Source organism: Podarcis erhardii (assembly GCF_964252035.2).
Source record: "Podarcis erhardii genome assembly, chromosome: 13".
Classification (NCBI taxonomy): domain Eukaryota; kingdom Metazoa; phylum Chordata; class Lepidosauria; order Squamata; family Lacertidae; genus Podarcis; species Podarcis erhardii.
This window is the reverse complement of record NC_138502.1, coordinates 24187246-24201725: the sequence shown is the minus strand read 5'-3', so window position 1 is coordinate 24201725 and position 14480 is coordinate 24187246. Positions and strand designations below refer to the sequence as shown.

At 38.5% G+C, this 14480-nt stretch overlaps 2 protein-coding genes and 1 long non-coding RNA gene across 3 annotated transcripts; 2 read left to right on the top strand and 1 right to left on the bottom strand.

The window, feature by feature from the left end:
* Positions 1-1658: 1658 nt before the first annotated feature.
* Positions 1659-2606, top strand: LOC309327501 (olfactory receptor 5B21-like; the record flags this gene model as incomplete). The annotated part of the gene is made up of 1 exon (XM_081836802.1): positions 1659-2606. The coding sequence occupies one exon, from the start codon at positions 1659-1661 to the stop codon at positions 2604-2606; it is 948 nt and encodes a 315-aa protein (XP_081692928.1).
* Positions 2607-7787: 5181 nt separating this feature from the next.
* LOC309327024 (olfactory receptor 5B21-like) lies at positions 7788-8732 on the top strand (the record flags this gene model as incomplete). Its single annotated transcript, XM_081836056.1, has 1 exon — positions 7788-8732. The coding sequence occupies one exon, from the start codon at positions 7788-7790 to the stop codon at positions 8730-8732; it is 945 nt and encodes a 314-aa protein (XP_081692182.1).
* Positions 8733-10471: 1739 nt separating this feature from the next.
* On the bottom strand, positions 10472-13926 carry LOC309327577. The gene is made up of 3 exons (XR_014150578.1): positions 13904-13926; positions 10733-10788; positions 10472-10592 (listed from the first exon to the last, which is right to left on the bottom strand). It is a non-coding gene; the product is annotated as an uncharacterized lncRNA (long non-coding RNA).
* Between the last annotated feature and the right edge of the window lie 554 nt (positions 13927-14480).

Below are 14480 nucleotides of genomic sequence, written 5' to 3'. Positions count from 1 at the left end.
GAAGACCAATTTATTTCATTTAATTCAATATGCTATAATTCGAGACTTCTTACATTTGTTCTCCATGCAATTACTTATCTATCACTTCTAAATGATAGATTGCTCAACTCAAAACATCTGCAGGATCTGATGTTCTTCTGCTTCCTTAGATCTTACGCTTTGGCATGAGCTCCTCTTTACAATGTGGTAGGAGCTACCTTGTAGGGTGCAAAGTGGTTGAAAGAACTGTAAGAACATGCACATCAGGTCCATAACATACACCTTCCCTACAAATTTTTAAATCTGTTGAGATCGAGGGTGCCAGTTAGGAGGAAAGACCCTTGTAATCAGTCCTTTCCACAAAGGGTGGGCAGATGCCAGGCTTTTAAGATCTACTGATTTGTTTTCAATAGAGCCCCAAAATTTACCAACCACCATGCACATAAAGTAGAATAGCAATTCTAAGCTATTTTCAGTACCAGCAATGAAATGAATTCATGCAAAAGTCAGTTTGACTGAAATTTTCTTTTTTTTCTTTTTTAAAAGATATTTATTAAAATTTTATATAATAAAACAAATATCACAATCAAACAAAACAAAAGAGAAAGACAATAAAAAACAACACAATCCAGCAAAACTAAAAAGCACAATAAAAAACATAAGAAAAGGAAAATAAGAAAAAACAGAAAATAAAGAAAATCTAGTTTTTTGCTTATTATCTTTATAACCCTCTTTCCTGACTTCCTCACATCTCCCTTTTCTGTGTTCCCCTTTACACAATCAAATTCAGCAATTCCTTACCCTCTTTCAAATCTTATTCAATATTATACATTTCAACCTATTATGTCTTCGATTTTTCCTTTCCTTTTAAATCCATTTTTACATGTTCTTTATAACTTAATCCCTTATATCATTTTTTTCTACTGCTTGGCAGGTGAATTTAATACTGATGAATTATTAAATAATGTGGAAACAGAAACTATTACCGTTTGTTCACCCATGTTCTGCAACCTAGGAGCATATCACATAGCAGCTCCTCCATATTGTTAAAAGTGTATGTGAATGAAGCCTCAGGGAGATACAAGTTACTTTGGTTGAATTTTGGTCCCACTAAAATCAATGGAACATTCTAGCTTTGACTGAAATCTCTCCTTTATTACAAAGGGAGTCTAATGCAGCTAAATTACTCTGTATCTAATGCCTTGAATATAATGGGTGGCACACTGACAACTGTTCTTTCCATTGCAGTGAATGCAGAAGAGATCATACGCTGCATAGTCCTGCTTGACTGGAGTCAGAGAACTAGATCACATACAAAAATTAGCAGCACAATATTTTTATGATATTGTTTCATCTTCTAAATATAAAGTATGTTGTTTATTTAGTATATATAGCCTGCCATCAAAAAAATATTCTCTGACATGGGAAATACTGCTAACAAGTTGCTAAAGGTGAAATAACGAGCTTCACAACTAGGTCAAAACCTTCAACTGATTCTCCAGTCCAAACTATATCCATGATTCATTGTTCATAATGATATACCACTCCACCAAGACTAACCATAGGAGAAACACTTGCATATCTGAAGTGATAAAAAAAAATTCTAGTAATACTTGAACGTTGACATATTACACTTAAAGATACTAGAAATTAAGCATTTTAATTTCAGTTCCAAAGCTATGGAGAATTTTTACAAAGGCAATGGAACAGCAATAACCACATTTACCCTTCTGGGATTTGGAAATGACCCTAAACTACAAATTCCATTCTTCATGGTGTTTGTATTCATCTACACTGTGACTGTGGTTGGAAACATCATAATCATCACTCTGGTAATCTCTGATCATCACCTTCATACTCCTATGTACTACTTCCTTGGAAACTTGTCCTGCTTGGAGACCTGCTACACTTCAACTGTCCTCCCCAGGATGTTAGCCAGCTTCCTGACAGGGGATAGAACTATATCTGTTGGTGGCTGCTTTGCACAGTTTTTTTGGTTTGGGACCCTAGCAATTGCTGAATGCTACCTGTTGGCTGCCATGTCCTACGATCGCTATTTAGCCATATGTAAGCCCCTCCACTATGCCACTCTTATGGATGGGAAACTCTGCTTTCTCTTGTCGGCTGGGTCCTGGCTATGTGGGATTACAGTTATGACAATAGTAGTAAGTTTAATGTCACAACTATATTACTGTGGTCCCAGTGAAATTGATCATTTCTTTTGTGAATTGGCACCAGTGATTAATCTCTCTTGCAGTGACACCACTATGGTGGCACTGGTGGGTCTCATAGTCTCAGTCATAGATGCTATTCCGTCTTGTCTCCTAACGCTGATGTCTTATGTGTGTATAATTGCCACCATCTTACGGATTCCATCTTCAACAGGGAGGAAAAAGGCATTTTCAACCTGTTCTTCCCACCTTATTGTGGTTTCTATATTTTATGGATCATTAATATTTGTATATGTGCTCCCAAAAAAGGAAGCTCTGTGGGAAGTGGACAAAATCTTTTCAGTCTTCTACACAGTCTTAACCCCTCTAATCAATCCCCTTATCTACAGCCTGAGGAACAAAGAGGTGAAAGAAGCTTTAAGGAGAGTCGTAAGCAAATGCAGGGTTTTAACATAATTTGCACTATTAGCCAAAATATGCCTTAAAATGACCTTGTGAATGGGCAGGCTCCCGCAGAGAAGCTCATACTTGCTCTGCTCCTAGCCAAGAGAAATGGAGTGGGTGCAAGATGGGTGGATGTATTTTAAGACATCTGATCTACCTACTATGCTGTTTCCGACATTCTGAGTATTCTAGGGGGCATGGAGAGGATCTTCTCTGCGATGGGGAATGGTTGTGCTGATATTCAGAACTGGTGCTCTGAGGAACTGATAAAAAGTGATGATCTAATTTCAGTCAACTTTCATCTGTCCTGTGTCAATTTCTACTGAATTATTTATTTAATGTGTCAAGGATTGACAAAATATCCTCATGGAGGGTCAAGGAGAGAGAGGGAGAGATTATTGACTCAACACAAAGTGACTTTCTGACTAAAACCTTCAGCCAAAACAAATAGGTTTTTTGCTTTTGTTTCCTTTTAATATCATTGTTGGAACATTTCCTGATAGTTTCCACTGAATTGGGATATACATCGTCATTGTGATGTTTCATCCTGGTTTGTGTCAAACCAGATAGCATTACAAGCCAAGCTATACATGTAATATGCAATATTTTTCTTATACTTGTAAACAGTGCTTTTGCTATGTTTTTCCATTGAATAAAACACGGTAAACCATGTATGTCATTGTAATGGATTGCTTTGAAGTCATTCCAGCATCAGGTGGGTGGGTGGGGAAATCACTACCCAATCCTGGTCTGTATTTTGCCAGAACAAAGGTGGCAACTCTACTCATGAGGAAGCTAACTGGTGTTCTTTCCAGCCCTTGCAAAATTCTTGTATTTATGAGTTTGCTCAAATTCTAACCCTTTACTGAATCTATTGATTTGGCAGGCCCCCCTTCCTTTTTTTAGCACACATTGCTTGCCATCAATAAATATTCTCTGTTCTAGGAGCTATTGAGTTTCAGAACTGCGTTGTAATATTCAGTGGATTCTCCAGTCTAAACTATATCCATTCTTCATAAAGAGGTATCATTCCATCATCCACAAGAGGTCCAGAAGGTGACAACACAAGAATGGGCCTTTTCTGTGGTTGTTCCCTCTTTTTGGAATTCTTTCACCAAGGAGACTTGCCTAGTGCCTCTACTATATAGCTTTAAGCATCAGGCAAAAGACTTCTCTATAACTAGGTCTTTGACTAACGGTCTATAGCCTTTTAAATGTGTTTGTGGGAGTGGGGTTATAAGTTTGTTTTCATTTGTTTTATTATGTATTTTGTGTTCACATTTTGTATTTTTATGTTCTGAACCACCCTGTGATCTTTGCATAAAGGCTGGTATATAAATTTAATCAATCAATCAACTGAATCAGATGACGCTTTGCAAGTGGTGAACCTTTGAGTCACGTTTGTCCTTATATGATGTTTTGGGAAACCAGCACTATGTAATCATCTTCTGTGAAGCCTGGCTTGCAAGTGGGTCAAACTGTAAGATCTCTCATTGGGTTTCATGGCTGAACCCCCATGGCAAAAGATCATTTGTGAAGCTTAGAAGGGAATGTGGTTCTTGAGCTGAAAAGGGATCTGCATCGCTATAATAGTATCAGTATGTATCAGTTCCTTCCAGTGTTTTCTTTATAACATGATTTCAGCCTAAAAAGTGTCTTCATTTGGCCCACCACTTCCACTTCCATGGCATGGGAAGCATGACACCATGATGCCAGATGTGGGGAAGCTAAAGTTACCACAAAAATGTCTTTGCGCATACTATAGATCAGCAGATCAGCATTGGGGTGCTGCAAGGTACTATTCCCGCCGCCCCCGCAATGTTCTTCAACATTTCTTTGAACTCATCAAGATTTTTCAGTTGGTAGCACTGGTGTTATGGAATGCACTGATGTTATTGAATGTACTTCTTGATGAAATATGAGAGGCTCCATCTCTATGGCATTCAGCCAACTTTTTCATCTCTCTACCTGCCATGAACTGGTTGGACATAGAGAATGGGAGGAACTAGCTGGAGAACCACCAAGGGAAGAAGGCTCAAAGCCCGGGAAGTGCAGCAGGGGAGGACAGAGGCCAAGAGGCAGAGATGAATCAGGCTTGTGCATAGTCATGGGTGTCTCCCCCTCCTGCTGTGACAAGCTCCTCTCCCTGCTAGTCTCCCAGAATGAGTAGAGGTATGAATAGGGTGTAGAAGATGTTGGCTTCACACAGGCTCAGTCTCTGATTGCTTGTGAAAATCCCTGGAGAGGAGGGAACTTAGATGGCTGTGGGGAGACAATGACTTTCAGTCTTGGCAACTGATTCATGGGACAAGACCTATAGGGATGAGCTGCTGTGCTTATTAGGCCTGACACTCTGGCAAGTCTGGCAGTTAATGGATCAAAATCGAATCACAACAAGACAGGGATACTATTTCTGGGGGATAGGAGGCATGCAGGTGAGAGGGACTCCCTGTCAGGAGCTCGTCCTACACTCAAGTAGGACCCTGGCAGAGACACATGCCCAACTAGCATGTTCTCTCCCTCCTGGTCAATCGTTCAAGAGCTTCAAAAGCTTTCTTCAGCCTGAACATCACAGCGACCGATGCCAACAGATATTGGAACACTTAGGGAATCCACAGAGTCTTTGCAGCTTGCGCAACAGACCTCAGCATCTCAGCATTTTGGCTAATCTACTTTATTTACATATAAAAACACACGGAGCACTGCAAAATGGCTCCCTTTCTCTCTAGCATCTAGAGAAATAACAAAGGATAATAGTCCCACTTCACGGAACACAGTAACACAAACATCCTGTCTCTGTCACTTCCCACTCTGTGGAGTCAAAACATACACCGTCATGTGACAGACAAAAATCCCATGACCCCTAAAGGACCAGGTGCACAGCCTGGATATCATTTTGGACTCATAGCTATCTATGGAGGTGGGTCAACTCTGTGCCCAGGACAGCTATCTACCAACTTCATCTGGTATGCTGGCTGAGACCCTAACTTCCTGCTCACTGCCTCTCCAGAGTGGTGCATGCTCTGATCTCCCAATTGCGCTCTATGTGGGGCTACCTTTGATGGTGACTCAGAAACTGCCATTAATCCAGAATGTGGTTGCTAGACTACTGACTGGGAGTGGCCACCACAACCATATAACACTGGTCCTAAAAGATCTACATTGCCTCCCAGTATGTTTCCAAGCAGAATTCAAGGTATTGGTGTTGACCGTTAAAGCCCTAAACAGCTTTGACCCTGCATACTTGAAGGAACAGCTACACCCCATTGTTCAAAGCAGGCAGCTCCAAGGTCCAGCTCCAAGGGCCTCCTTGCAAGAATTGAAATTACAGGGAACAAGGCAGAAGGCCTGTGGAATGCTCTCCTGTCAGATGTTAAAACTACTATATAACTTTTCATAGACATCTGAAGGCAGCTCTGTTTCGGAAAGCTTTTACTGTTTGATTCTGCCCTCCCCCCTGTATTTTGCTGAAAGCTGCCCAGGGTGGCTGGGATAACCCAGTCAGAGGGATGGGGTATAAGAAATAAATAATTATATAATCATCATCATCATCATCATCATATGCAGGTTGTGCTAAATCCAACTTGCACAATCTGATTTACTACCAGCTTGCTCCTGTCCCTACCTAAACAGCCTATCTTAACTGTAGAATGCCCTTGCCTGACTCTGATAGACCTCTTACAAACCATAGAATCTAACCTGGCCACAGTGCCATCCAATCAATGTTCCATCCCACCACTTGGTACCATATATCCATCAAATTATGATGGCTCAAACTAAGTTTAGCCATCTAAGTACATAAAGTTCTGAAGATTCCTATCTCATTGCCATGCTTTCACAGCACCCATCAGCACAGGCATAATTAGAGTAGCACTTTCCCCACAGAAGAACAATTTAAGCATAGTCCTTAGAAAACTCAAGAGGTTTTTCTTCATACTAATCCCTTGTGGCCATTCACAACCTTTTAAACCCTCTTCATGTAAAACATATTAGCATGAGTTACAGTTATGTTGAAGTGGCAACACGAGCTTAATGTGGCCATCACTGCTGAGGAAATAAATCACTAAGCTATTCTGCCTGGTGGTAAAGAGGAAAGGTAAATTTTTATTATTTTTCTCAGACCTTATCACTGTTATCGAGAGGGAGGATGTCATTCAGGAGAAAAACCCCTTGTAAACAGCCCTCCCCCTGTGGTTATGACTGTTACCTTTACACAAAGAGTGAGCAGACTTCGGGCTTTTAAGATCTACGTCTATTCTTAATAGAACCCCAGAATTTACCAAACACAGCTAGCTGTAAATGCCATACAGACAGAATGGAGGAACAAGTCTAAGCTGTTTCCAGTACCAGAGATAAAATGGGTTTACTGTCCATTAATGCAATAGTCAAGGTTATATTAAATTTTCTACCTCTGAGCAGGTGAGTTTAATGTTGATGTCATTACTAAACAATTGGGAATCAGAAACCATTAGCTTCACCTCACTCCTGCTTTGCAATGCAGGAGCATATGACATTGAACTTCTTCCATATTGTGGAAAGTATATGTGAATGAAGCTTCAGTAGGTAATAATTTTTGAGATAGATTCAAGCTAAGTTAGATGAACTTTGGTCCCAGTAAAATAAATGGGACATGCTAGTCCTGACTGAAATCTTTCATATTTCAAAGGGAGTTTAATACAGCTAAGATACTCTGTATCCAGTCCTGTGACTATAGTGAGTAGCTCAATGGGAACTGTCCTTACATTGTAGTGAATGAAACATAAGAATCATTAGAACGCCTATGTTTCATAGTCCTACTGGATTGTAGCCAGAGAATCAGACCCACAATCCACAACTTGTTGCACAATATTATTATTTCATTGATTATCTTCTAACTGTAAAGTTTGTTATTTATTTAGTATATATAGCCTAACATCAATAAATATTCTCTGATCTAGGGAATACTGAAAATGAGTTGCTCAGAGTGAAACAAGAAGTTTCACAAGTGAGTTGCAATCTTCAGCTGATTCTCCAGTCCAACCTATACCCATGCTTCATGCTTCATAAAGATGTATCACTCCATTAAGATTATGCTTCCAATTTCTATTTGAAGTGACTTTTTAAAATAAACAGCAATTCATGAAAGTTGGAACATTACACTTAATGACCTAAAGACACTATAATTTTGGCAATTTAATTTCAGTGACCATTGCTATGGAGAATTTTTACAAAGGCAATGGGACATCAATAACCACATTTACACTTCTGGGATTTGGAAATGACCCCAAATTACAAATTCCATTCTTCATGGTGTTCGTAATCATCTACACTATGACTGTGGTTGGAAACATCATAATCATCACTCTGGTAGTCTCTGATCATCACCTTCATACTCCTATGTACTACTTCCTTGGAAACTTGTCCTGCTTGGAGACCTGTTACTCTTCAACTGTCCTCCCCAGGATGTTAACCAGCTTCCTGACAGGGGATAGAACTATATCTATTGGTGGCTGCTTCACACAGTTTTTTTGGTTTGGAACCTTAGCAATTGCTGAATGCTACCTGTTGGCTGACATGTCCTATGACCGCTATTTAGCCATATGTAAGCCCCTCCACTATGCCACTCTTATGAATGGGGAACTCTGCTTTCTCTTGTCAGCTGGGTCCTGGCTATGTGGGATTACAGTTATGTCAATAGTAGTAAGTTTAATGTCACAACTATATTACTGTGGTCCCAGTGAAATTGATCATTTCCTATGCGAATTAACACCGGTGATAATTCTTTCTTGCAGTGACACCACTTTGGTGACACTGGTGGTTCATATACTGTCAGTCATAAATGCTGTTTCTTTTTTCCTGACACTGTCGTCTTATGTGTATATAATTTCTACCATCTTACGGATCCCATCTTCAACAGGGAGGAAAAAGGCCTTTTCAACCTGTTCTTCCCACCTTATTGTGGTTTCTATATTTTATGGATCATTAATATTTGTATATGTGCTTCCAAAAAAGGACGCATTGTGGGAAGTGGACAAAATCTTTTCAGTCTTTTACTCAGTCTTAACCCCTCTAATCAATCCCCTTATCTACAGCCTGAGGAACAAAGAAGTGAAAGAAGCCTTAAGGAGAGCCATTAAAAAATGCAAGGTTTTAGAATAATTTGTAGATGCCTTGTCCACACATCAACATTAGCCCAAGTATGCCTTACCATGACCTTGTGGATGTGTAGGCTCCCAGAGAGAAGTTCACATATTCTCTGTTCCTTCTGAGTATTTTAACCACAACACAGCATGGCAATTATGCTAAGGTTTGCCTTCGTGATTTATCTGAAATGGGGATCATGGTTCATGTCAGTAACCATAGAACATTGGCTACATATCGTGGTTTAGAAGAATCCTTAACTACAAGCCCCATTTTGGATGGCAGACTAATATAAATTTTAGATTAACTGTTGTGCCTTCTGTAGTTAGTAAATAAGGAAGAGTAAAGCTGATGTGACCTGCTTATGAGATCCAACATGTTTATTAAATTTGCAGCATGCCACACTTTCATTTGCCATGTCATGTGAAGCAGCCCAGAATACATATATTGCAAGACTGTATACATATATTGCAAGATGTAGAGCTATTTTTTTCCAGATTGCCAGAATGCCTTTTATTTAGCCACTGTTTTGATTTTGCAAATAAATGTATGGTAGTCCCATGGCACATATGCAAGCGTTTTCTTATTAACATGAGTGAGGAAACTCCAGCCCATGGCCTTATTAGACCTAAAAGGCCTACTCATTTGAGCCACCTTTCCCACTTGAATGATGTGGCAAATATGATGCCATCCATCATCATCATTGTTGTCGTCATCATATATTTCGTTATACCCGACCTTTTCCACAGACAGGGACTCATGATGTCACATGTGGGGCAGGTAAAGTTCTAGCTATGTCAAAAAGCGACATTGCAGGCACCACCAACCAGCTGATCATCAGCAGGGTCCTATAAGGCACCATTTCCCCCCAGTGGTATTCAACATTTCTTTGAACCCAATTTTTTTTCCAGTGTAGCACTGGTATTGTCAGGCTGCTGCCAGCGACTCCCGGCCAGTTGCCCAGGAGCATACAAAGACATGGAAATGTTTCTTAGCATACACTTTTTATTCAGTATTTACAGAAAGTGGCTATAGAACCCAACCTCTTGGATAATGGCATTGTCCACAGTGAATCTCCACCCCCTGTCTCTCCCAGTTCCTCATTTGTCATCCTCATTGTCTCTCCTGTGGGTGGTGCTACGTGCCCTTTGTCTTAGAGCTCTTTGCTCTCCTACTTTCAAAGCTTGCTGAGTTCTGAGAGAGGGCCGGGTCTGGAATGCTTTCTGAAGACACTGTGTCTATCAGCTGTCACCCCCCTGGTGTTTCCTCCTCCTTCTCTCGCATTATTTCCCAACTTTCCCCTTGTTGTAAAAATTTTATGATAAAACAGAACATGTTCCTGTATCAATAAAGGACTGATCCTTCCTGCTCACAATAAAGAGGTTTCCCAGTGTTCTTGTACAGTACTGAAACCTGTAAATGCTCATGTTTTCACATATGCATGTATTCTGCTTGTATTCTGCTTGTCCCTCCCCCCTTCTCCCTTCCCCTTCTCTCCTGCCACACCACATTAATTTGCCTTTTTACAGAAACATTGTAACATCTCTTGATTTTAAAGAAGCTTGTGTGTCTATACCAAATGTAACTTTAGTAGTGTAAAATTGTAACTTCATGAATGTAAAATGCATCTATTATGTTGCAAGGGAAAGATAAAGTAACGGAAACGTGTCAGAGGTGGCCTCAGTGGTGCAGCACCATCTGTTGAGTCTACCATGCATGAATCTCATACATCCATTCACAAAAAACACGTACTCTCATTCACAAAATGCAACTTTATTTAAAAGCGACCATTACTATCTTCCTGCATATCCTTGACAGCCCACAGGCAAAACGTTCAAATCCTGTTTCCCTCCTTATCAGCCTGCTCCAGGTATCACTCTGCAAACAAGAAAACATATAAGTAAATGTGTCACAAACAAGTTTGTATAAGCTTCTTACTGACACCACCCAGGAAAAACAATGTAAATCACCCACAAGTACTGTCCTTAACACTGATGTTTTCCCCAAGTGTCACTCACCTGCAAATCCATTCATGCCATGCCTAGTCTGTCATCTTCTGTAATCCATGTGCTTCCTGTATGAAAAACCAAGTGTATAAATATCCCTTTGGGGTTCCTTCTCGTGAAGCAAGGAACCCTGTTGCAACAATAATTTCTTTGTTTTCAATAAAGATCAGGCTTACAAGCCGCCTTGCTTTGAATTTTCCTGGTTTGGTCTCTGTTCTTTACTCCCGACCATTAAGAGCCTAAAACGTGCCTTCTTGGTAGTTGCAATTCACTTAAGGAAGGCAACAATTTATGGGCAAATTTCTTTAACACCCGCATCTGCCTCTGAGCCATGACATCCCTAAAACCCCTGTTGTAAATCTAAACTGTCTTCCTCTTCCTCCTCTTTGAAAGGGTCAAGCTGGGGAGAGGGTCTCCACCATTTCTCCTCTGCCCAGTCCCTGATAGGTATTATGGAATGCACGTCTTGTTGATATATTAGCATTCAGCTGGCCTATTAAGCTGTCTGCCTAAGCTGCCTATCTTAATTGATGATTTAATGTAGGTTTATTTATTAATTATTTGTTATGCTTTATTAACCGTAGTTGCATCCATACATCAAAGACATTTTATAGACTGTAGATCAAACTCATCAAAATAAAAATTCCAACAAAGAAGTATATATCTTCATAAATTTGATTTCCCGTCCTTCTCAACATCTTTTCACTCCAATCTATGTACATCACTCTACTTTAACCCATTTAACCTTTATTTACAGAGCTTATTCAAAAGCTGCCACCAAATTCAGATTGCAACACTTATTTTTTAAGTAATTCTTTAGAGGTTTCCAGTTACCATTGAACTCCTGTTTTTGCTTATCTTTAATCTTTTCTGAGAGACTATCTAGTTCAGCATATTCTACCAATTTTAGTAACCATTCTGATATGATGGGGATTTGGTCACTCTTCAAATGTTTTGCTACAAATACTATCATGGCTGTGGTGGCATACAGAAAGATTTTCCTTATCTTCCTGGCTAGATCTGCTCCTGTAATACCCAATAAAAATGATTCTGTTTTTTGGGGGGAAGGATGCATTTAACATTATTTGAAGCTGAGTATGTATGTCATTCAAGAAGGTTTTGATCTTTTTATAAACCCACCACATATGGAGCACCTAGTTCTCCATATCTCCAACATATATTAGGCACACTTTTGTACACTTTTGAGTTTAGAAGGGGTTAGATACCAGTGATAAAACATCTTTTGAAGGTTCTCCCTTAACGTATAGCATGCCGTAAAGTTCCAATTTACTTTCCATAGGTGTTCCCTTTGGCTCATCTCTATGTTGTAACCAAAGTCTTGGACCCATGTGCTCATTGCGAACTTAAACTCCTCCTCCTTGACGTCCCAGTCCAGGAGGAGTTGGTATGTTTTGGAGATTGTTTTAGTTTTAGACTTTACTAGATCTGATTCAAATCTGGAAATCTCTGTCGAAAATCCTATTTTTTTATTACATTTATCACATTTTATCACATTTGAAGGTTTCAGATAATTGATAATATTGGAACCAGTCCTTGGCTAATTTTGATAGACTTCTTACAAACCACAGAATCCAATATGGTCACAGTGTTGTTCATCCAACACCTGGCACCACACATTCATCAAATAATGATAGACTGAAGTCAGTTTAGCCCTCCAAATGAACTGTTTTGAGGAGTACCGGTAATTATTCCTATCGCACTGCCACACTTTCACAGCACCCACTGACTCATTCTGTTAAGTATAATTGGTTTAATTGACACTAAAAATGGAAAATTTCTGTGTATTAATGAAGCTTTAAAATGAAAAAAAAAAAGTCTAAATGTGTATTGCTAACACAGGGTTTTACCACTGTAGTTTTTTTTAGCTCCTAAATGGGTTAATGATTGCCTGTAGATTGTTTTCTGTTACTCTAAACTAAAGTAACATTTGATCATGTGATGAGGCTATTGAGTTTCAAATTCACCATCTGGAAAGGGTGATGGCTGTTTGTCTTTCTCTGAACACTACAGAGAAGAAAGGCATGTAAAATGGCTCTCCAAGAGCTGCATAGTTTGAATAATATTTTTACGGGTCTGGACAATGATTTCATCCAAAAGGAGTGAAATATTTAGGGATATGGTTAACAGCAAAGAATATAAATATTTATAAATATAATTATGAAAAAAATGTGGAAATAAATATAAAAGAAATCTATCTATGAACTTATCACTTTTAGGAAAGATTTCAGTAATCAGAATGAACGTATTGCCAAAAATGCTATTTTTATTTCAATCATAAGATGCTTCAAAGAATGGCAAAAAGATATTACAAAAATCATCTGGAAGGGGGAAAAGCCAAGGATAAAATATAAACTACTTACGAATATTAAAGACAGGGGAGGCTGTTCCCTACCAAATCTTAAATTATATTATGAGGCGTCTTGTGTTTGCTGGATCAGGGAGTGGATTAAATTAGAAAACACTGATCTATTAGATCTTGAGGGACATGACAATAGATTTGAATGGCTTGTGTATTTTTGATATGAAAAAGTAAAAGTGCATAAAGGATTTCAGAACCATATAATCAGAAACACAACTTATAAAGTTTGGGAGAGATATAAAAATTTAATAGAACAGAAGACACAATGGTGGTTGTCACCCATGGAAGCAATATCTCTCAAAAAGATAAATATGAGGACAAATTGGCCAACATATAGAGAGCTCCTAATTGAAATAGAAAATCAATTAAATTAAGAAAATTTGAGGAAATAAGAGAAAAGATAACAGATCAGTTACAATATTTTCAACTAAATGAGATTTTTAAAGAAGATAAAAAGATAGATTTTAGTTATATAATATCCAGATTTAAAAGATAAATTGTATAGGACAATGCCAAATTATTGAAGAAAACATACAGCTTGCTGCTAGAATGGGAAACAAAGGATGAAGAGGTTCAATGTGTGATGATTAAGTGGGCAAAAGATCTGAGACATAATATTCAAATGAGTGTTTGGGGAAAACTTTGGAAGGTGAATCTGAAATTCACTGCATGTACAACACTGAAAGAGAACTATATGAAATTGATGTACTGTTGGTACATAACACCGGTAAAACTTGCTAAATGTATAGAACAAGTTCTAATAAATGTTGGAAATTCAAGAAATTCAAAGACAAAGAGGGTACCATTTACCACATGTGGTGGGAATGTTAAATGGTTATAAGTTACTGGGAAATGATATATAACGAATTGAAGAAAATGTTTAAATTGACTTTTATTAAAAAAAACAGAATTAGGAATAACAGGAAGCCAAATCCTGAAGGAAAAGAATAAATTGTTTATGTACGAAACAACAGCCCAGATTCTATTAGCCCAAAATGGAAGGAAGACATGATACCAACAACAGAAGAATGGAACTGAAATTGATGGACTATGCTGAAATAGCTAAACTCACAGAACAGCTTAGAGACATTGATAATGAGAAATTTCAAAAAAAAAGGGGGGGGACCTTTATTGTGTATGAACAAAAATATTGTAAACAAGTAGAAACATTGGCAGGCTTTGATTAAACATTTGCAAGCAGTTAAAAATGAGATAGTTAAAGAAAGGAAATTTGAATTGAGATATTAAGGTTTGATGATGATCAGTTAAATGTTGATAAAATAATGAGAATAAGAATAAGAGGTTTGATTATAATTATGCAGAACATGTATACATTCAATGAACCAGAAAAGGGAATGGAGGGAAGTCAGGAGGTTAAAG